This window comes from Idiotropiscis lumnitzeri, chromosome 15 (genome assembly GCF_059441095.1).
Source record: "Idiotropiscis lumnitzeri isolate Australia: NSW breed Sydney's pygmy pipehorse chromosome 15, RoL_Ilum_1.0, whole genome shotgun sequence".
Classification (NCBI taxonomy): Eukaryota; Metazoa; Chordata; class Actinopteri; order Syngnathiformes; family Syngnathidae; genus Idiotropiscis; species Idiotropiscis lumnitzeri.
Genome location: NC_142405.1, coordinates 9,090,482 through 9,114,681, shown reverse-complemented (window position 1 = coordinate 9,114,681; position 24,200 = coordinate 9,090,482). Strand labels below are relative to the sequence as shown.

Here is a 24,200-nt window from a genome sequence, read left to right as displayed (position 1 = left end):
GCAATTATGCAGAAAAAGTTGTTTAATCAAAGTGGACACTTAATGGAAAATGGACTCTGTGTGTACAATTCCAGGAGTACCTTAAAGGGGATGTCAACTCCCAAAAAATTCTTAACAAGAATATGTTCAATGCCGCCACACTTGATAAACGCGGTTGTTTCTGGGTTATTTTTACAGCTCAGGGGCGGCCATTTTGACACTTGCTGTCAACTATAAATCACATCACAGTTGATCGGAGCTCAGGTAACGACCAATATTACCTGCGACCATATTCCATAAACGCAATATTCATCAGAATGCCATAGAACATAATATTGCAAATATTTTCTTTGGTTGACTTCCCCTTAAACTTTTAAATTGAATTTGTACCATGACCATGTGAGGTACTCAATTTTCTTCCGATACCATATCAGTTTTCCTCATGGAAATTAATTGAAATGCCATGAATTCGTACTCTGGAATACTTGCTTGCCCACGTGTCAAATTTGAACAATAACAGCCCCATAAATCTTTTGTAGTCCGCCTATTTGTGAAAAAGTGTTAAATTCCAATTAGGTTTGTTCCTAATAATAATAATCAAACACTTGGAAAGCCTGTGCTGATTGTTCTGCTCTAAATGGTCATTTTAATTGGACTTGAAACATAATGCATAACGTGAAAAGATGTTTGATTACTAATAATTTGGCCATGAGATTTGTCATCTTCATGCCATCTCTTCAAACATTTCAACAACTCCTTGATGTTAAACCAATTTAGAAAGGATGTGAAGGTAAGCTACAGTGGATATAAAAAGTCTACACACCCCTGGTCAAATCGCAGGGGCTTCTGGGCACTGCGTATCAGCAGATGGGCACCATAAATCTGATTATCTGACATCACAAACTCTCACCCAGGATGTAAGGGGTGGTGCTGGAGTCTATCTGTGCACGTGCCTTAGCCTATTAACAGGTACACAGGACACAGGGGAAAAGAAGGCACAGATTGAAGGAGACATAATTTAGAGATGCCAGACAAGGGTTAAATGCCAGCCACAAGTGAGCATGAAAGAGAGACAAAACAAGTGGTTGGAAGTGGACACAAGAGGACAAGGCAGATCACATGCTTGAGCTGCAGGCAGACACGGCAAGCAAAAAAAACTATCATAAACACAGAAACCCAAAGTGCAAACTTAATTCAAGTCCAAAAGAACACAGCATTTTGGTTCTGTTACATAACTATAGCAAGAACTCGAGCTGCATGTTGAGGAACAAAATTGCTCCATGGAAATCATACATTTTGAGATGAAATTGCTCTGATTGCAAATGAGTTTGATGGTGCGCTAATGTAGGTATATGCCTTGGTGTGAGTGAGTGGGTCCGTGGGGGGCAGTGAGTGGGGTTGCTTCCATCCATTTCCATATTACCGCGGGTCATCCGGGCACAGCGCCAAACCCGGTGCGTTTCGACCCTGCTGAGGCCTAGCAAGATTAAAAACAGCACTGAATCATGGCTGGAAGCTAGAGACTGATGGGAAGTGTGGAAGGAAAAGGCGGAGAAATGGGCTGGGTCACCCAATAGGTCATCTTGCGCTTTTAAAAAGGGTAATGCGTGCCAAAAGTGGCACATTGAGCCGGCTATCGGGCTGTAACCGTCATTTTTAATTGCCGCTCGTCACACATTTCATCACCTCGGTTCAACCGCCGCGGATGTATAACACAGAGATGAGTGCAACATGTACTCATCACTTGGGAATACATACGATGATAATAGCCCTCTCTTCACAAGCTGTTTGTTAATGAAGTCATACATAAACATACAGCTGCGCGTCGGCATAGGCAAAGGGAATAAGGTACTAAAGAGTGAAGTCAGAGAGTGAGGCACACACGCTGCTGGCAAGCACAAAGGCGACGTGATCAAATCGAAACAACACATTAGATAAAATCTGCCGAGCCGTTGGATTGAGCACACGAACACAAACAAAAGGGCCAACCGATTCAGACGATTCTTCTTTATTTTCTATAACAAGCTTGACTAAATCAAATCCACAATAATGGAGTCCATGTGTGCCGCCGCTAACTGTTTACAACCACTGTAGAAAATGACTTTTTGTTTGTTTTTATTATTTTATCGGCAACAGATTTCCTCCCGCTTTGAATGCATATAAGCAAGAGAGAGGAAACTGGAAGCTTCAGGGCTGAGTTTCATCAACTTGGGCTGTAAATGTGATTTTGCGTCTATATAATTGCAGCATAAAAACAAACAAACAAACTAACAACCAAGTTAAATCAATTAACTCTTTAAGGGGCTGTAAACCCAAAATGTCAAAACTGTCTGTTATATTTGAAATGTGCATATCATCATTAGCAGATGCTTACTTACATTTATGAAGTATTTATTTATTTATTTATTTATTTATTTATTTATTTATTTATTTATTTATTCATCTATTTATTTTTATTATTATTTATTATTTATTATTTATTATTTATTATTTATTATTTATTATTTATTATTTATTATTTATTATTTATTATTTATTATTTATTATTTATTATTTATTATTTATTATTTATTATTTATTATTTATTATTTATTATTTATTATTTATTATTTATTATTTATTTTTATTTATGTTTGTTTATTTTTTTATTATTTATTTATTTATTTGTTTATTTATTTATTTTTATTCATTTTTATTTATTTCTATTTATTTATTTATTTTTCATTTATTAAGAAAACTATAAAGTTAGGGGTATATTCTCCCTTTGGCGCTTAGTCAATTCCTTACCCGCGTTTCTTGCGCACTTTCAAGATGGAGCGATTCTCCCGCCTGAGCTTCTGACACCCACCATGCGTACCCAGGAAACATGTGCTTAACCATCAAAGTGGCGTAAAGTCTGAGGGAGGCCCTAATTTAGGAATCATGGCGTTTTTTTATCAGGCATGAGAATACCAATATGGCACACTTTAATTGTGAAATTAACTTGAGGCGTAAATTATCGCCAGTGATGCTCATACAGGCTACTTTGAAGGAACATGTGATTTCGCCTTCACTTTTTAATAAATCCAATAAAAGCAATTTAATTTGAATACCGTGCACAGAATGGAAAACTTAAGAGATGCCGCAAATTGAGAGTTGAACAGGTTGCCAAGCAATTAAATGGGATTATGGACTCGCGAAAGGATGGAAGCGCTTTAAAAGGACGGACGACGATGCAGGACGATTATTTTATGAATCAGGACCGAGGGATGATGACGGAAGAGTGCCCAGGTCGCACACACAAGAGTCAAGAGTCTTAAGTTTTGTTGGATATTTTTTTTTTTGTGCGCAAAAATTAATTATACGCTCGTACATAGGTTGATCAAATTTTTTTTCTTCCATTCTTTACAGAACACGTTTCCAGGAGAATCTGCTTGTTCGCCTGTTGGCACGAGAGCTTGGCTAGAGGCCTTCTTGAGCATTTATAGTCTATCAGCGTAGGACATGGCAAATTGTAATTTTGTCCACAATTGTGTGAGTCGTCAATTTCCCGTGTCCTACGCTGAAGTATCTAAAAGTTGCAAAAGATATTTCTTGTAGAGTATGTCTTGCAGCTTACATCCAAGTAGGGAACCTCAGAATGTTTGTTCAGGGTTTGCGTCTCGGCAAGAGAGCACATGGCAGAAGAAGCATTTGGACCAGCAAAGCGAGAGGCACAGCTGCTTGGAGAGGGCTCTGTTGCATTTCTGTGTCTGTAACCCTTCTCCCGCCAAACACACACACACACACACACACACACACACCCCAGCATACATATAGTATATACTCATACATACACACGCACTCTAACACTTAAGCTGTAGCAGCATCCTACCAACACAGCTCCTAAACAGAGTCCACCCCCCCCCCTCCTCACCCTCACCACCCTTATTGACTTTGTTGACATTTTCGTATATTTATCCGAAGCCCCAAGAAGAGGATTCTGGCGCGGGAGGCAGTGTGGCAGCGTGGAATGGCGTGGGAAAGGTGGCAGCTGTGTTATGACTTCTCTGCCAGGTCATGGTGCATGGTAGGATGGATGCCTCCTGTCTCTCTTTTACTCTGTAATGACCAATCAGTGTGTTTGTCTTCCTTTCCTCTTTCTGTGTTTTGAACTGAAGTGATTAGATTTGATTGCAAAAAAAAAATAATAATAATAATATTTTTTTATTTCCATACTTTTCATGTGTTTACAACAGTGCGGGCCAATGAGAAATTGCAAAACTAATAAGTATGACTCACTGAGCCAAAGATGGCGGTTTGATTTGTTTACCGCGGGACACTTTTCGTAATATTAACTTTCTCCGTGATTCTAGTCACAACATACTTTGGATGAAGACATTCATGATTGACGACATCAAACATATCTAGGTCTTATCCTGAAGGATGTGAGATTTTAATTTAAACCCACTAGAGGAAATGGATTTTATTAAGGCCGCAATCGACTCTAGAGACGTAAATCCACGTTTGGTCCTCATTTTAAACATCTTCTAAGCAGAATTTTTACCTGTTGTGCCAGATTCAATCATGCCTTGATGTTATGTTTACCTTTTGACCCGACCATAATGTAAACCGTGATTGTCTTCTCTGTGGATGAGCTTCAGGTAATTTATCCCAGATTCTACAGTGCATTGACAACATCAATCATGCCCATCTCTTGATATTTTTATGTTTTTTTTTTTTTTTTAATTTATTACCCGTGCAACGTGCAGTGTTGATCACAGAGGTGTCTCGAGGCCTGACACAGTTTGTAAACCCGAGGGTTCCTTTCGGTGCCAGCCTGCTGTACTCGCCGCTATATAGGGCAGAAGTAGACCCTCTGCTTGGATGGGTGGGAATATGCAAGGGGGGGGGGTAGATGTGGGGAGGGGGGGTGAAGAGGGGGAGTCATGGAGGGATGGCAGCCAGAATTGGGGCCCCATGCAGGGATGCAGGGGATGGCGAGCAGGGAGGAGGAGTGGAGGGGTTACAGGGTGCTAGGGGGGCACCGAGAGGGGCACAGGCTGGGCATGGGCAGCCTGGGCAAAAAAGAGCAGCCCTCCATCTGTGCCACTCAATGCTTCAGCTCCGTGACATACACATTGTGCAAGTTGTGGACCCAAGCCACTGTGTAGAATTTTCCGCAACTTTTAGAGACATGTGTTTTGGGGATTCATGTTTTCCAACTTGGTTTCATTTTTTTTTTTTAACTGTTGTTGTTTGTGGAACTTAGTCGGATGATGAGGAGGGGGGCTGCCAGGGAAGAGAGCTCGAGGGAGACCCAAGAGAATGTTATGAGATTATTTGTAAACCTGCATCAGAGGTCACATGCTCACTGGAACGTGGACGGGCTCAAATAGTCCGCTGAATATTATAAGCACGCCGATTTTCCAAATTAATGATGTCATTGCAATTGTCATTTATCATGGTTAGTATTAGATTAAAAAAATCTTAATCAAGTTTTATCTAACTTGGTATATGTATGCAGAAAAGCTGCAATTTTCGACATTCGTTTCTGCCAGATCTGATCCGTTTTGCACATTTGGCGCAATTAAATAGAATCCCGTGTTGAGGCGCATACTGAATATCTCTGACAAATCTTATCAAATCTGCTTGTCATTTGTCATGATTATGTGGGATCTTATTACATGACACAAGAAATATGAGATCTTAATAAACATTAACCTCCTTTAAGCTATTAAGATCCTAAATTATTGTGGTTTGCTCTCAGATTTGGAGAGTGGCAAATGATTAAGTCTTGATTGCAGGTTTGCACTCCAAGTTCTTGTGTTGACAAAATGTTTTTTTTTTTTTTTGGGTGGCTCGTCAGTTTCGATTGTTTTAAAACCTGTCATCACTCCTTAAAAATATTAAACATTTTATTTTTGTGGCAGACCTTGCTGCATTTCTTCCTATAGAAGATTTTTAGCTTTAATGATCAGATGCTTCCCTTGGTTTCTGTCTGATTCTCTTTCATCTCTCGAGGTGTCTCTCTCTCTCTCTCTCTCTCTTTCTCTCTCTCTCTCTTTCTCTCTCTTTCTCTCTCTCTCTCTCTCTCTCTCTCTCTCTCTCTCTCTCTCTCTCTCTCTCTCTCTCTCTCTCTCCAACCCCAGACAGTCCCTCCCATCGGTGGCCATTTCCCTCCGTCTGGCTCATCCCCGTCCTTTCACCCAGCTGACCGAACCACAGTTTCAGAATGTCTGTCTGTCTTTTATCAAGATACAGCATACCCGCAACCACCGTTCGTCCTCGCCATCTTATTTCATGGTACCGGTGCCTGGTTATCGCCTCTGCTCTTCCGACACTGTCTTTGTTTCCAGCAACGCAGATCATTTGCTTTTATTTCCCCTTGATTCTCCTCTTTTCGTGCGCTGCAACCGCACAGATGTCTGGCTTGGCCTGCAACACCTGCCTCGCCATGTGTTACTACCAAGTGTTGCCTTCAACTGCAGTGCCCAGTGTTAGTGTGCTTGCATGTGTGTGGGAGTGCGTGTGCATGCGTGTGTGTGTTTTTTTGGGGGGGACGGGGGGAGTAGAAGCCACAGAGTGGATTAGTCATGAATATTCATGTTCTTGAGGATATACCACCAAATTGAAAATGGTACCACGGAGAAGACTCCACCCATGGAAAAAATATAGACGTTAAAGGGTCGATGACAGGGAGACTGAAAGTAAAGTGATGAAATTCAAGTAAGTATCTGCAGACGAAGACGCAAGAGCAGGGATTCTCCTGAATCGATTGGACAGGTCAAGATGCTAATTGTCGCGTTGCATTATGCTAATATTAAACACACAAGTTAGCAAAATGAGTAACAATAACACGTAAGAAGCCTGCACGTCCCACAGAGCAGCGAGTGCTCTCTGTTTTTAGAATCAGATTTATATACTTGACCCCCTAAGATATAGCCTTGGCAACCCCATGGCTCCCCAAGGAAAAAAGTCTAGCTCCGCCACTGCCTGTTTCGTTTTTTAATGAACACAGAGATATGCGGCAAGTAAATGTTATCAATTGTAAAAAAAAAAAAAAAAACTCATCCTTACACGTTCGGCATAGGTAAAAAACCTTTGTAAAGCTGAGCAAGGAATGTAAATAGAAAAATTGTGATATATTTAAGACTCAAGTTAAAAGAAGGATGAGGCGCAGAAGAAAGCAAAGGACATCTAGGCGGAAAAAGGCGGGAAAGAAACGATAGCATGTCGACCATTGGGGTGAGGGGCAGCACATCTAAGTGGACCGAGACCCTTGTGGCTGTTATTCTCTCTTTCATGTAGTGCCAAAAAGGGAGATTATACCAGCTCTGCTTACTCCTATGGCGTTGGTTGGTGGGGTGTAGGATATTGGGAGGGTTAGTAGACTCATCCATTCCCCACATCCTCTCATTTCCCTCTCCTGCAGATGACATTTTCTGGTGGTATAGGCTGGACCTAAAATCGGAGCAAATAATATCACTTCATGTTATAAGGCAGACAGACATACAGTTGCAAAAAAAAAAAAAAAGGATGGGAACTCACTGGAATTACAAATATTTCTGCATGGAATGACCATGAAGTATGATTTGAGCTCAAAGTTGAGTCCTATGGGAAGAAAAAAAAAACAAAACAGCGCCCCACCATCAAAACCCATTCCCAAATGCGATATATGACATCATGGTTTGGGAGTGCTTTGCTATCTCAGGGCCTGGATGTGTTGATATCTTCGACAAAAAAAGCAATCCTAAAATTCAAGATATTGTGCATGAGAATGTCTACCTGTCAAACTAGAGTGTAACAGATAATTGATGATACATCAGATGCATCAAACCTAAATTACAAAAATTAAGTCAAAAATGGCTACAGCAGAAAAGAAAGAAAATCTGTAGTTATTGAACACCCACGATACCATTCTGCAAATATGCGCTACAATCGCATCACTCCTCGCGTTCCCGCTCTAAACAAGGCAGTCAACCAGGGAGTTAATCAGACCTATAGAAGCCTTCTTTGCCAGTAGAAGATAAACCCGTTAGTTGGTAGTCTTGCCCTGCTGAGAGCAGTACTCGTCAAATGGGGCCTTGCGGCTGCCTGATAAGAAAAGGGTGTGTGGGATACCCTGAGAGATGCAAGCACACGTGTGTGCACACTTACAGACTCCTCTCAATGTCAGTTCACAAATCTTCCACAGAGCCAATCAGCTATCAGCAAAGCCCCAGGCTCAGCCAATCAGGCTGCATCAGGAGTTGTTCATATCAGCACTTTGCCCTGCAGGTGTGCTTGTGTGTTCGTGTCTGTGTGTGAGTAAGTGCGTGTGTTTGCCACATCTGCACGAGATAACAGATTTCAAAACAAGAATTACATCACAAAGTCTTCATTTTCCAATGCATAGTTTTGATTGATTAGTTTTAGAGAAATAATGATGTAGCCATCCTTTTTTTTTTTTTTTTGCTTTACCTCCTTGATTCGGGTTTTGTGAAACATATGTCATCTTCACCACCGCTTCGCCTGTACGGGGTCGTGTGGGGTTGCTGGAGTCTCTACCAGCTGACTTTGGGTGAAAGGAGGACGACACCCTGAACTGGTCACCAGCTAGTCACAGCCACCGCCACTGAGACGGTTAGGTAAAGGATGGATATATAACAATAAATTGTTATATTTATGCCATGGTTGATGAAAGTGTTTGTTACTTAATAATATTTTATTATTATTCTTTTTTTTTTTTTTTATGGACATCTCAAAACCAAAATCTATATACTCCGTATTGGCAAATCTACTTACCATCGCACTTGCCTATACCAGAATATTCATCATGATGCCAATATGACAATAATGAACACATTATTCAATTCTTATTATGCAATTTTTCACCTTGTATGCTTTTAAGTAATGACGCATCAGGGAGTACATGTGTGTGCACAACGTGAGGAATGTTTAATAGAAGTTTACCATATGTGTTTGGAGATGACCATAGCGTGTCTCATCAGACGTCTACAAGATCTTTCCACGACACAAGGTGCTGGAATAGCTGTAAAAGTTTGTAGTTGTGTATTAGGAAAATAAGGTGGGAACCTGTCAAAACCTGAAGAAGTACAATTTCTGTCATTTTGCTATCTGAAGGACTCATTTTAATGGACTGAAATACAAACATTGCTTGTGTGATTGAGTTTTTTAAAATGTTGGAACTGATATCCCAAATGGAGCAAACGAAAATTATCGTGATAACAACATGAAATTGATGCTATGTTTCAATTTTCAATAAAACACATCTGTCAAGGCAAGTTATGCTTGCCTATAAAAAAATCTCACATCAAAGAGTCAGAAGTTATTTTACATAATCCTCATGTTGCAGGTCATGTTTAATGATGATGGTTATTTTCAGGAAAATGATTGACAGACAGCCCTGGAGTCAATCATGAATACACCTGTTAATGCAGGAATGATGGGAAAAAACAAGTTGTTTTATTTTATTTTATTTTTTTTGCTTTTAAATATCTTAATGATGATGATCAGAAAACAAGAGGAAAAAAAACAATTGTATATATGAAGGTGCTTTTTGCTGTAATAATTGATATTGTAACAGTGAGTTAAAAATAACTTAAATGGAATGAAGTAAGGTAACATTTTGTTGAGAAACATTGTGACAATGGTCATTTTGTCTTTCTTTCTTTCCTATTTTTTTACTTTTGTTTTATCATCAACGGCTGTTTTTAGTGCATTCGAATTCATTTCTGACTGCAGCGTGCATGCTGGCCTCCAAACTAAACGCAGGTCAAATGCGTCCGTTCCCTGTCAAAGAAATGAAAGAAAAGACGCGGTTCTGGCGGGTTCGAGTGGGCCTGCCAAGGTCAACATTCCTCAATGGACCGTTGCCGAGCGGATCTTTTGTCTCAGAAGTTGATGATAAAAGCCCAAGCCAAGACGATACAAATGGGCCTTGTGGCGTTCGGTGCGTGCACGCGCATTAATGTTGGTGCGTCACGTTGCTATTACGCGTGCATAGCGACAACTTGTCTATTCAAATCTATTTATTACTTATATTTTTGATGCAGGATGCTGTCCCATTAAGAAGGTTTTGGGATAGGCCTGTTACATAACGTTGCCGTTTTAACAACAACAATTTCGTTGCTAAGAAGATTATTACGGCGCCGTTAATGCTTTCAGGCCTTATGTTTATTAGAGCAAGCTGAAGAGTGTTTTAATGTTAGACAACAGGTTAAGAGCAAAATCAAGCCAATTAAAACTTTCCGGTCCTTATTAATATATTAGTCTGAAGCAGTCGTGTGTTTTATTTGTCCTATTTCGTCCATTTCTCGCAGAACATCGTGTAGCTGACGTGATTTGGCAATAATCTCGTTTGCATGCGTGTTTAATTAACAATAAATTATTTTCTTGGCTGGACATGCCATCACTTTAAACTACGTTATTATTAAAAGACTAATTCATTTTTTAATAGTTACTCTCTTCAAATATGTGTGTGGCTTTTAAATAAAAACATGAATACATCGTTTTTATTTAAATACTTAAGCAGATTAATAAAAAGTGGGTTTGTTCAACGTGACGTAGACTGATGCATTCATTTGTACGTAGTCAAATTATTTAACAAAATAATAAAATGATATGAATATGTATGAATTGTTTTGATTTTGAACTCATGTATTATTTCACAATGGAGCACGAGTCAAATCAACTCGTCTTAAATTTAATATTAGCTTTGAAAAAATAACCGTTTAAGGAAATGTTCCCCTTTTAAATGAATAATTGGGAAATAAACAAATTCCGAAATGGACAAACAGTAGGAGAAAACTGTCAGAATTACTACAGCCCCACTCAGACACTGACAGTCAAAACACTTTATTAATAACAACAGCAACAATAACCGCATTCAATGAAAAACGATGAATAATGTTGTTGTTTTTTTAAATGAAGGGTAAGGAAGTACATATGTCCTGCCTTTAAATGGCCGTATTTCTAAACGTGACGAAACTGAATCAATAGCCTGTAGCACAGATGTGAACTAAAAATGTGACGTTCTGTCCTTTGCAGAGTTCATAGATCCCCAAAAGCCACTTGGAGGCCACACAATAATAGACTAAAATATTTCAGAAAATATCCTATAGACTCAAGTCTCATATTTTCCATTTGCTCTCCGCACTTTAGCACCACTATGCATTTATTTTGACAGACATTGCTCAAAAATATTATAAAATTGGTGGTATGGAGACATGCACTCAATCTAAAATGAAAATGTGTGTTTAATTTCAGGAAACAAGCGTTACATATATTTTAATACCAAATTGACTACAGTCGTTCTCGTGACAACATTTCAAATGAATAGCTTTGATTTTAAAATGTGAATTAAAGGTACATGTGGTATACATCATATATCGCCCCCCCACTGAGCTTTTATTGCGTCCTTGCTGATCACATGGGATGCTCCGATGCCTCCTTAGGATTTGGTTATTTTAATCAGCGACATGACTTTAACAGCTCACTACCCGTCTATTGCGTTTCGCGCCCCCATCCAAAAATAACGTGTTTTCCACGAGCGGCACCGCGGCAGCCGAACCGAACCCCGCTCCCTCCCGTCCTCGCGACTGAGTGCGTCGGCCTCGAGCTGCCCCAAAAGCTGCGCTGGAGCCGGTGCGGGTTCGCTAATCCCCCCTGCGTCCATGCTTTCCTCTGAGCCGGTATTTAATTCCTCTAAACCCCCAGCTGCCGCCCTGCTTCCTCACTGAGCACGACAGACTGCGCACCGCTGCGGTTATTAATAATTCAGCCGCCCTCCGCTCCGCGGCCGCAGGAGGAGACCGCGCGTCCTCGCCTGCCTGGTGCGTGCGCGCGTACAGCGACCACGCGGTTCTCCTTCTTATTTTTTATTTATTTATTTTTAATTTGTTTGCTTTTCAACTCACTTCAACGCTGTCGGCAACGAGAGACATCGCGCCCGTCGTAGCCGCTGTGAGCTGCGGAAATCAACACCCGAACCTCCCGGCAACTTTCCCCGCACGTGGAGCGAGGAGGACCGCAATTTAGTGAAAGCATGCAGCCGGTTGGAATCGAGGAGCGGGTCTGCTAAACGAGACTCCAACGACGCACGCTCGAAGCCAGAGAGAGCGCTCGCTCTAAAAATCGCGGCGAATTTCTTGGAAATATGACGCACCTTGCATGAAGAAGTCAGGAAGCAGACGACTTGGATTACAGCCTGTAGTTGGCATTTAAAAACATCAACAATGTTTACCAGACCGTATTTGCTTCCGGTATTATAAGGCCGAGCTGCACGAGAAACTGAGCTCTTTCTTTTCTCTCACGAACTTTTTTTTTTTTTTTTTTTGAGAAGCCGAACTTTTTTTTAGAGTGGAAAATGGGTCTTTGAGAGGGTTTTGGCATCTTTCCCTACACCACAATGGTACGTGCTGTGTAAACCAATAATTTGCTCATTTGTGCAGTCAGCTTTAAACGAGATTGTAGCAGCGCATGCATTTAATGGCGAGCATTTAGTGAAGTTTGGGGTTTTATTGCTAACATGTCTGTGTGAGTATATCGTGCCAAGGTCCCACCACATCACGTTTACATCACTTTTGAAAATTTCTAGCAACTATTGTCTAAATGAGGTTGTTGTTATTCAGAAAATAATCTCTGAGCTGTTCTGATGAGTTGAAGTCTGAATATGTCTCCACCTTACTATTAATAGTTACATAGATGATATGCACTATCATATCATACGGCGTAAGCAGACAACCAAAAGGCGCCCCACAAGTTGTGTAACGGTTGTTGCCATGTCAAGTGCTTGAAAAGTCAAAGTTATCTTTGGAAACTTTGTTTGCAAGTGGCTCTTTCATTCATGCACCTTTTTATGTAATGATGCAAAATGTGTCCATTCTGCATGTTGGTAACATATTCTTACGCGCCACAAAGAAAAGTTTGTGAGACCGCTCATTTTATCAATTCCAGAAAAAAATAAATGACTTTGATTTTCTGAAATTGGCAAACGTATCATACGGATGCAAAACCTTGCCACAGTCTGTCAGTCAGTGTAACAAAGAAAAAAAAAGTGGTGTTTACAGATGAGCTGTGATATATCACTCGCACATCGTTGACCCTCATGAGTTCTATTTTCTACTTTTTCCAAAGTTGAACTTGAGCCAGTCGTTAAGGGAACCTCCCACATACAACCTTGGCGCTTCTCAAGTTCCAGCAAGGCATCTTATTTGCACATGAATATGCAAGATTATTAGTATGAATAATTATTTGTTTACAAGAATCCGAGCGATACGTGGCAGCTGTTCAAAAAAAAAAAAAAAGCTCCTCGGTAAAAAGGATACAGAATTCAGGACAAGTCTCGTGTGGATTTATCTTGACTTGTGAGTCTGCTGTATAGCAGCTTGTCTTATTTTTAAAATAACGGCACCAAATATTTTTTTGCAGTCTGGTCAAGTATGTGTTGGTCAGTGTCAAGTTTCTCTGGAGACGGAATCATCCAAAGTGACACACAAACACCACTTAGATGATTTATAGCTGCCACTGTAGTGAGTTGTCCAAATATGCTGTAGAGCAAATGGGATGTTAACCTTTTGCCCGGTCGCCCTCGAAAAGTGTTGTCTGCAAAAAAATATTGGTTCAAAAAGTTATCATTTAACAGCCAAACAAGACAAATAAGGCATATTTTCGGATTTAACTTAGAAACTTGACTTTGGGCGATTGCATGTGCCTTTTTTTTCTGTGTTTTTTCTGTGTTTCAAAAATATTTTATTCCTATGGGAAATCATGGGAATAGTGTCGACATCATAAAAGCTTTATTAACCGTACAAGCCGTTTCAGAAGTAACATTCAAACATCAGATATTGAGTCACATGTGCATGTTGCAAGTAAGTCTTAAACGTCAAGTCTCATGCAAGTTACTGTTCTGAAAAAAAACAAGCAAGTCAAGTCGAGTCGTTAATAAATTACAAGCAAGTCGAGTGACTTGGTTCAAGCAAAGTCATGAAAGTTTCAGTCACAACAGAGTGATAATCATTTTTTTTCACTGATCATGACTCCCAAAAAATTATGAACTCTAAATACTAAATGAGCATTTCCATCTTTAAAAATTATATGCGATCTCTAAAATGCACACAGACAAAAAAAAATGAAGAGTGTGAAACTAATGAATACAATTAAATTATTCTTTTACCCGGTTTCATCAAAACGATCATCCTCGTGCTCAACATGTCAGTCATGTCAATTTTTGCTAAGAAAATAAGGCGACGCGAGCACAAATCATGTGACTTAAGTCCCCCACCTCTGGTTCTAGGGTGTGTCCCAAGTTACGCTCAAAGTCACCTGGGAGGGACTGAGTGCAGATAAGCTCTAGGGCAGAGGTGAACGGGCCACATCGTAGTTCTGCTTTCCCTCAGCGGGCCGTTATGACTGTGAACCCGTATAAATTTATTCACCCCTTTATGTTATCACATACACAAATTGATGGAAAGCCAGTTTTGAAATCAGAAGAAGAAATGTGCTGGAAACAGGAAATTGACGCACATGATTTGCCCTTCACTGGCCACAAAAAATGAGGTCGCGGGCCACATCTGGCCCCCGGGCCTTGAGTTTGACACCTGTGCTCTAGAGCAAATGGATGGGTGTTTTTACATTTTAATTGCGATAAAATTATATTTAAAAAAAAAGAAGAAAAAAAAAAAGCTTGGCTGTTTTATCAAGGGGGGTGGAGTTAGGGGGGGGCGGGGCATGGGGACGATGTCTCCCCCTCAGGTGGAGGCCCGTGGTCACCCACGCACATACACACGAAGTGAAGTGCAAAATAAGTTAACATGAGTAAAACATTGTCCCAAGCTGATGTATGAGATTTGACATGCGTGTTGCATAATGCCGTTTATTCCTCCGTAATTTCAAATTGTATGACTTGAGGGGCATATCTGCGTGTGTGGGTGTGTGTGTGTGTGTGTGAGGCCTTCTCCATGATTAGCGGTTTGTGCAGTGTGATTGCTGTCTTGGCTGTCAGTCATCCCTGCACAGAATGTACGCAGAATATTTACGCTGTTATTCCTGTCTTGGCCTTGACATTTCCCTGGAAAAATAAACTTTTCATGCAAACGATGTCATTTAAAAGGGGAAAACTGGGAGGCACCATTGATTTTTCTTTAACGTTGCGGAAACCACATCAGAAATCAGGAAAATAAGAAAAACATGAAGTCAGTGTTGCAATACAGACCTCAAACTTTAAAGGAGTGGTCTCCAACCACCGGGTCGCGGCCCGGTACTGGTCCATATGTATGAAAGAAAATATGAAAAATGGTTTATTTATTATTTCAGGCTGAAAAATATTTTAATCGGATAAGTGACCGGCTTCTCTCCATTACATCATTGATGATGGACTCATGATGCATGTCAAGGTGCTAATTATCTCTGTCATATGGCGCTAATATTAAATCCTCAAGCTAGCAAAATTAACTAAAAAACAGACCACATACTTTGTAGAGTCACCGCGCCAATTTTACTTTGGGTAAATCTTATATTAATCACAAATAGACGCAGTCGGTGCGTAATCTGGCCCTGTTTTTTTTTCTTTGAACATAAAAATGATACACTCTGATGATTTATTCTGTTGTTTGTTGGGATTCAGAACATTTTCATCATAGGTCCACCAGGTCATAATACAGGAAATATGTATTCAGCGTACAGATGTTTTAAATTGGTAGGCAATGTTTAATTCTGTTCAGGGTCACAAACTGCAAGAGTTTAGTCAGCTGACCATAAAAACCACAGTGCATCCTTTACTGGTGGCCAGTCAATCACCGAGCACATGCAACCCTTGCATTTGCACAATAGCTGAGGGACAACAGAAATAAAATGCTGAACAAGTCAGACAAATTAAGAATGACACCATCAGTGACTTCATTTCAAGTAACATTTTTTTGTCATACAAATGACAAACCCTTTGATGACATGCAACCAGTGCGCTGGGAAGAGGGAGCAGAATGTTTGACTTGATGCATTCATTCATTGCTGAAGCCTTGCGGGATATGCTGAGGTCTACTGTGAAATTATGAGTGAAGGCGGGTCAACCTCTATAGTTGGCGGCGCACCAATCACTATTTTCCCTCGAAAACAATGATGGGTTTGTTCTGATTTGTATGACCTTTTGAAAATGGTAACAGTGCTTTCACCGTAAAAGTATTTTAGAGGTAGAATATGTGAATTTCGCTTGTAACTGAGTAAATACCCATTGAATTAAAAGTTACAGGAAGAACAGTTTTTAACCTGAAATTAGTGCAGCGCCCGCTGTACAAAAATACACAATTGAACACGATTATAAAGAGGTAAAAAAGAGGTTGAAAAAGAAATTTTTAAAGGAAACACAGTATATTTGCCAACATAACCGTTGCCGGGTGCCTTGATAGCATGCCTGTGACATCCAAAGATTAAGAATTATAGAGCGATATAGCGATGTGAACCACCTTGCTGATGTCACACACTAAGCCACGCCCCTTTAAAGGCACAGCTCTGGCATGCAGTTGTGGCTTTGGGCTTGTCCCAGTGTACAATAATTACATTATAAAACAAGCAAAAAAAAATTTTTTCTTTTTTTTTTTTTACATTGGCTTTGCGCTTTATGATAAATAACATTTGCTTCTGATGGCTGAAATGAACGACTAGAATTTCAATTCTTTTCAATGGAAAATGGTGATTTGCTTTGAATCAAAATAACATTTGCATCTCCATAAATCAAATTCGAATGGAACAAACGTAACGCTATCGATCAATATCCGTACATTCATTTGGTCAACAGCAGACATTATAGTACTTCAACATATCAAATAAAGACACATGTTTTGCAGTGTTAAGTAGCATTTGTCTCGCTGATAACACCGTTAACACTCTCTCACAGCTATCTCTGCTTCAATTACTTTGTCAAGACTTAACTCTCACATTAATTGGTTTCACAGGACATCCAGGCGGCGCAGCAGCTGTGAAACGGAGTCATTTGAATCCACTTAATTTGGGAATGAGTTGCTATCTACTGCTGTGTCATTTTAATTTGGAAATAAAATCACAACAATACATGAATTTTCTCTCTTCTCGCTCTTCTTTAGGGCCTTAATGAGGAGTTAGAGCCAATAGCATTATTCATTACGCAGAGCTTGCCAGCTATTTATCACTTTAACAAATATTAGCATATTTGTTTGAATTTCCCCCACTTTTTTTAAGCATTCATAACCAGGTTTAGCATTTTTAATAATCTGGCATCAAGTGTGTCTCACCAAACTGAATGCTGAAGCAGGACCGGTGGCAAGCCCCAGAAACATACTAAAAATCCTTTTAAACGCACACACACTCTGCTCTAATTACCGCCTCCCTCACCGTGCCCTGCCTTGTATTCCTCACCCCTTAGATGCAGGTGTAAAATATCACATTTTTCCAGCATTTCTCCCTGAGGTGGAGCTGGCTTGGGCTCACACAACACCAATTTCCCCTTTCATTTTTTTTTTCGACAAACAACGTCCTCCTCCCATCCTTCCCATACTTTGATGTTCTTGCCACATCTGCGCAGCTTTGTTAGCAGGTGAAGAATGAGGATGCAATTAAGGTGGAATGAAGTGGGACGATGCAAAGTGCATGTTATGTCCTCATGGAAGGCGAGCCTCTGATGCTCTGGAAAGTGTTGTGCTCGTCGCCTCAAAACGCCGGCAAAGCGATCGGAGGGCTGTTCGCTAATTGTGAGGGTACCTGCCTCTCATGATCGCTTCGAGACTGCTGAGACTCAGGTGGTTTATGAGCTGCTGTGTGAAGTCTGAGCGACGGCGAAGGGTGGGCCATATGTATATGTGCTCTGATTAATCCAGCGCCATGAAACCTGGCCAACTTCAGCATCCCTATTAAGAGCTGTCATGCTTTATGAGAGGTGGAGATAACAGGCAGGCAGATGAGGTACTCCGCGGACTGAGATTAATACGACACGCTTTACTGGACTTACTTGACTGTCGTTAAGTCATTGCTGTCGGACGTCTACTATACAATATGTATAATAGCCTGAATATATTAGATTTTTTTTCTGAATTTATCCTCTCGCCTGTTAATACTGTGTCTAAAAGCAGGGTGTTCAGTCATTAAACGGTAATACATTGAGTCCCTGTTTATCCCAAGCGATACGTTCCACTCCCACCTGTCAAAGGTGAAAATGCATGATATATACACACGTGGATAAAATTGTTGTTAAACCTCTGCTAATGAATAATAGTAGAAATGATGATGAGGGTGATGGTGATGGTAAAATGTTACAGTTATTTTTGCAAAGTTTCTGTCATTGTGAACATGATGCCCGCAACACTTTTCCAAAAAGCTGAGATAGGGGCAACGTACGAGGAGCATTCCCTAAAGGGTCAGTTGAGCAAATGCAAGACTGGGGTGAGGTTCACCACTTTGTGAATAACTGTGTGAGAAAATGTTCCAACAATTTATTGTTTCTCAACATACAATTGGAAGAATTTAGGATTTTCAGTGTACATAACAACATGTAAAGATTCAGAGACGGGGGCATTTCGTCCTAGGCACGGAACGGTCCGTCCGATCATTCCAGACCTTCATATTTACAATGGGGGACGGCGGATTTTTAAAAAGGACGGACTAAAGAAGGCTGGAACTGGGTTTTCCTCCATCCCTTTGATTGTCCCTAACCGGGCCGAATACCGTGTGTATAAAATCAAAATATTTGCACTCAAAGCAGAATGATATCTTGTAATGCTGTTGCGTGTTCTGGCCCTTTCACTGAGAGTTCAACTGAGAGCACGCTAGAGCGAGTGAGAGCGAGAGAGAGAGAGCGAGTGGGGAGATTCATTGGGCAAGAACACGGAAGTACATGACTGTGTGAAGAAACAATTGAAGGCCAAAATAAGCATCTTAAGTTCCATTTCAAGGGCTGAATTGCAATAAATACAGCTGTCTTTAAATGTTTTATTTGAATTTACTTCATGTGACAACAAGATTCTGAGAAAGGTTCTGTTATTCTGCGTAATTATAGCTGTGTTTGGCATTGTTTGGGGGGGGGCAGCATCCGTCGGAGTTTATTATGTTGGTAAGACACCATTTAATAATGTGAATACCTACAGCTATTCATCCTTAGTGGCTAATGTATGCACAAAACTTTTCACCAAGGCATGACAACCAGATTGTCGTGAAGCTTCGCTACCTTACATCGATGCTCCTAAAGAGGCTTTAGCGTAGTCTGAAATGTAACCAGTCAGGGGTTCATGTGCGCATTCTTGTTCGCTTCAGCCTGTGTAAGTGGAGACGAGATTGGCAAAGTATTTTTGATTTTGTGGAAATTATCATATGAGCTCACGTTTGATTTCAATAAATCAAAAATATTGTGCAGGACTTTTTTATACTTTCGCAGGTTGAAGTGGACAAGAGTAGCAATTACATTTTGGTGACAATTGTTCGCCGTTTTAGAAAACAAAACTGACAAACCCAGCAATGTTAAAATGCTTGCCTCCCTGCTGGGGTGTAAGACAGCTGAGACGGAAAAAATAACAAGCTGAGTGCTAAGACAGGGTGTGCCAATTTGTTCTAAATCTCATCAGAAAAAAAAAAAAATCACGATTGTCTTTTACGGGGTGAATCTTGGTACTGATGTCATTTTTACGAGCACACCTATTAGATAAGCGCTAATATTCAGCTGCAAGTGTGCTTTTAAGCCAATGAAATCTTCATCTTTGATGTTGGAGAAAAGCAACGCAACTTCGCAGAGCAGATCTTCATGCCGATCTGATTACTTGGATTTGAGCTCATCAAAAATTCATGAACAATAAACACAATTTTACTGCACTAAAAAGAAACTCCGAGCAGATGAGAATGTGACACTCATGGGATCCGTAAATACATAAACAAATAAACAGCGTCATTGTTTGGAGTGTTTTGTTTTCTTATAATCTCGTCTGGGCAAAAAGTTGCGCTTTATCAGCCAAACATTAAGTCACTTGACAATCCACTCAGTTCTTGGGCTTGCTAGCAACACAAAGTCCATATTTGTCTTAAATGAAGATTCGACCCTGTGTTGAAGCACAGCAGAATTTCCTGGCTTCAGCACAAGCGGAAGAGGTGCGCTTGAGCATGGCATGACTGACATTAAAGCGCCAGCCAAATTTGATAAGTTGTAACAATAACTGCCACATGACATAGTTGAAGTAACCTGAACAATTTGCTATCGTTGAGATCTACAAAGTGAAAGTGCAGATCATGCACATGTAGGGGTGTGTGTGTAAATTTGTCTCATAATTAAAGCAACAGTTGCTCCTGCCAATTTTTAATGATAACCATCACTCTGCTCAACCGAAATAACAACGCAAAATAGTTCGTAGAATGTGTTGATTTGTTATGTTTACATTTTTACAGAAAATAAATACCGAAGTAAAAAGTAACCTCAGACATTCTCAAATCTCATTCTAGAACAGGGGTGGGCAAACTTTTTGATTGGCGGGCCACGATGGGTTCTAAGATTTGACAGAGGGGCCGCCAGGAGCAGACGGATGGAATGTTTTGGTAACCTCACCTCATCGGAAAAATAAAACACATTTAATTTTAAATGAAAGCGAACAAAAGCATAACAACAATATATATGTCTTTGAAAAACCACAGTATTTAGAAAATAAAACATTAACAGGGTTTATTCATTTAATTTTTTTCAATTTCCGCGGGCCGGATTAAAACGTTTAACGGGCCTCATGTGGCCCCCGGGCCATAGTTTGACCAAACCTATTCTAGAATAAGAGTCGAAATCAAAATTGTTGCGTGCACCCCTGGTTATGGTCCTATGTGATCATAATCTCCATGGATTATATTGAGGAAAAAAATGATAAAAATCCACTCAATCTATACCTTAATCTCCACCAAAATGTTTCACCAATAGAAGACCGTTGCATATGATCAATTAATCAGGATGACGATTGTTGTACCAAATCTCTTACACTGATGATTCCAGTTTGTTTTGTTTGTATTAATATTAAATTAATATTTACTGAATAGGCAAGTGGGAGACGTTTGACAGAGTCCGGTTATGGTTTTCCCATTTGCTTGCTTTAGGCTAATCTGTTGTTGCCTGAAACAAATTTGTATCTCCGCATATCGTTATCAAAATTCGGTGAACGTGTTTATTTTATGAATGATATAAACTTTCCTATTCTCCTTATTGGCTTTGATAAAGGCCAGAAAACCTTTCACTATTTCTACTCTCAGTAGAAAGCATTAACTCAAGTCAAATTTGATTTGTAGAGCAGTTGTAAAAAAAAACAACCACAGCTGTAACCCAGTGCAGATCAAATAAAGATTGAACATAAAACACAATTATAGTAGTGTCCTGTTGAGTTGGAGCCACACTTTCTTTTGGTTTTAGCTTTTGTTAAAAATCTGCATGTAAAGTTTGAGTTTGAGCCAGAAAAGATCACTTTCATGTTTTTACGAAATACTGACGTTTACTCATTTTGTGCCAATGTCCCAAATGGTGAAATTGCAATCGGCTGCATGACGAAAACAATTCCTTATTTCATTCATTTTCGTCAACTCGAATAATCTGCTTTAACCTGGGTACAGTACAAGAGTTTTAAAAATTCGATGATGGCTACCCGAGAAATTTCGTCTTTTGTGCATTGGAAGGGTTTCCGACTTTTGGAAAACATTTTATGTCCACCAATTGGCTAGCAAGTTTCAGTTCAAAGTATCCTCAGATTAACTCATCTGTGATGACATTTTGATCTTTCAAATTTCCACGTTTCAGACGACTGCAGTTACCCTTAAAAATTCACTCAACTAACAGTAATGTTTTGGGAGAAATTTCCCCAAAGACTGCAGTCACATGTCACGTTCCTATATGGCGTGGTCTTTTAACTAATAGCATACTCCATAATAACACACAACAGAGGGCGGGGAAAGGCGGCCATTGCTGCAGGGTGCAAACGGTAAACCCCAAATAAACAATGGCGCTCCACGAGTGTTGTTAAATAGAATACGATAGAAGGATTTGCTTTGGTAAATGTTCTTGATTGTCAATTTTCCTTTTGACGTATACTTCCGTCTTTAGCATACTTCAACCTGATTTGTTTTGTGCACAAGTCAATTCTCAGTGTTAAAAGTCTTAACAGAAACAGGCACTTAGAATTACCAGTTTGCCTTCTTTTGACTTACTCTGTGATTATAAACAGAGTAAAATATATCCCTCAGCTGGACTGGCCAGTTTAGGAGCTTAAAAGAAAGCCCCGAGAAGTTGACAAGGGCACCATTTAGTGGGACAAATGGTTTCAAATGGTTTCCCTCCGGTGTCATCCCACCAATTGATGATGACAAGAGAGGATGGATGCTAAGGCCGTATGCCATGAGCAATGTTTTCATAGTCGCTTGGATTATTCCAATTTTAAATTTGTGCAAAGGCTTCATGTGGCTTGTGCTCGCTTCATTACGAGCGAAGCAGGATATGCCGAACAAAACCACCGTTGAGCTTGCCCTAATCATTTGGACCTTCTACCAAACAAACATTAAATTCACGCAAGGAGATGCCCTTTGCTGTGTTCGAGTCAAAGGGAAAGGCTCGAGCTATAACCTCTCATTCAGCCGGATATGAATAGCCTGTGTCTCTCGCTCTCAAACCACAGCTCGGTTGGCCAAAGTCTGGGACTTATTATAGCTGTGTATTTATGTATGTGTCTGTTCATGTATTTGTCCAAGCGCAATGCCTTGTCATAGTTTGTACATGTGTTTCTGCATATGTAAAGGCTTAAGTGACCTAATGTCTGTTTCGAGTGTTTATGTGACACGCTAGTTCAAGTAGCATAACTAGCTAGCTATAAGATACTGTATGCTTACCTCTATTTGTTCCGGTGTTGAGTACATTTTTGTTTCTGCTCCAGATACGTTGAAAGATCGCAACATAGTAGTTCTGGGAAATCTGATTACCGTAGTTGCCTTCCTGAGCATTATTTGAATTCAATGTTCCTTCCCAACGCGCTTTCTTGAGTTGTTTTTGTAACCTAGCATCTTTAACATGTACCTAACTGGGTCAGCTGATTACGAAAAATAAATAAATAATGGATTATCATTGATACTCCAAGTCGGAGATATCTCCCAGCACAGTAATTATGTAAGTAATTTAAAGCACAGTATGAGAAAATCTCGGCACGACGTTGCCGAAGCGAACAAAGCACTCTTGATGACTGACAGCAATGGACGTTTTCGTTACTCTTGAAATATGAATTTGTGGACGAGTTCAGATGAAGGCGGGCTTTTCTCGAAGTATTTGACCCCCTCTATCCCAGGTTGTCCCCAAACATAAGCATAAATCTATTATCGATCTGCTACATACCTGGCCCAAATACATTTCCATTGACCGGTCGCAGCCCCGTTGGCCACGCCCTCTGCTACCTTGGTCCACATCAATATCATTTAAAAAAAATCTATTCGGAATTTGAAATTTATATCTACTATAATATCGGTTTGGCTCAATCCAAAAGCAACATTCGGCAATATAATGTCAATATCCCTCAGGGCCTTTTAGCCAAACTGAGTCATGGGCGAAAATACACAAGAGTCCTCAGTGGACCGTTAATGTGCTATATCTTCATAATTGTCTATCTAAGAGATTAAAAAAATGTAAATAATAATAATAATAATAATAATAATAATAAAATATTTTGCCCATCCCACATTGCTTAAATTGTTTTTGTGTTATGCCGGTTGCTAAATGCAGTCTTGAACTGACAGTGGCAAAAATAATCCAGCAGTGCTCGTTGTCATGTATATTAGTCAAAGCACATAATAGAATCTGTTTTTTCGTTTTTGTTTTTTTTTACCTGTCCCAAATGCTTCTGTTGGATACTTTGTCTAACATGACTCTGCGACCACGATGAATAGCTTTGAGGGCGACAGGACGTCTGAGTACACAAAGTATTTATAAATTAGACGTATGGCCCGTGCACGTGGCTGATGTGCGCATGTGTACTGTGCATGACTCTCTATGTGTGTGAGTGTGGACGTGTGCGTGCGTGCGTGTGTATGTGAGTGTGTGAATGATTTTTGCTGAATCAGTGAGCAATGCCAGGTGAAATGGCAGCGGCAGGAAATGCCATTGTGCTGGAGTATTGTGTACTGCCACCACAGCTAAACACGTTGCTCCCCATTCAAGTTGCAATGAGTGATGGGCTTCTGGCCTGCACAGCACATGGGCTCAGGCTGGCGACACACACCATTCAACATACACAGAGAGAGAGAGAGAG

At 40.1% G+C, this 24,200-nt stretch overlaps 1 protein-coding gene across 12 annotated transcripts in view; it reads left to right on the top strand.

Moving 5' to 3' along the window:
- The first annotated feature begins 11,683 nt into the window (after nucleotides 1-11,683).
- nfixb (nuclear factor I/Xb) overlaps nucleotides 11,684-24,200 on the top strand; it is a 120,998-nt gene continuing 108,481 nt past the window's right edge. For all 12 annotated transcript variants that reach the window (XM_088316704.1, XM_088316709.1, XM_088316699.1 and 9 more), the window contains exon 1: nucleotides 11,684-12,352. In XM_088316704.1, coding sequence (XP_088172830.1) covers nucleotides 12,350-12,352 — 3 coding nt within the window. In that variant the 5' untranslated portion in view covers nucleotides 11,684-12,349. The remainder of the gene's footprint in view (nucleotides 12,353-24,200) is intronic.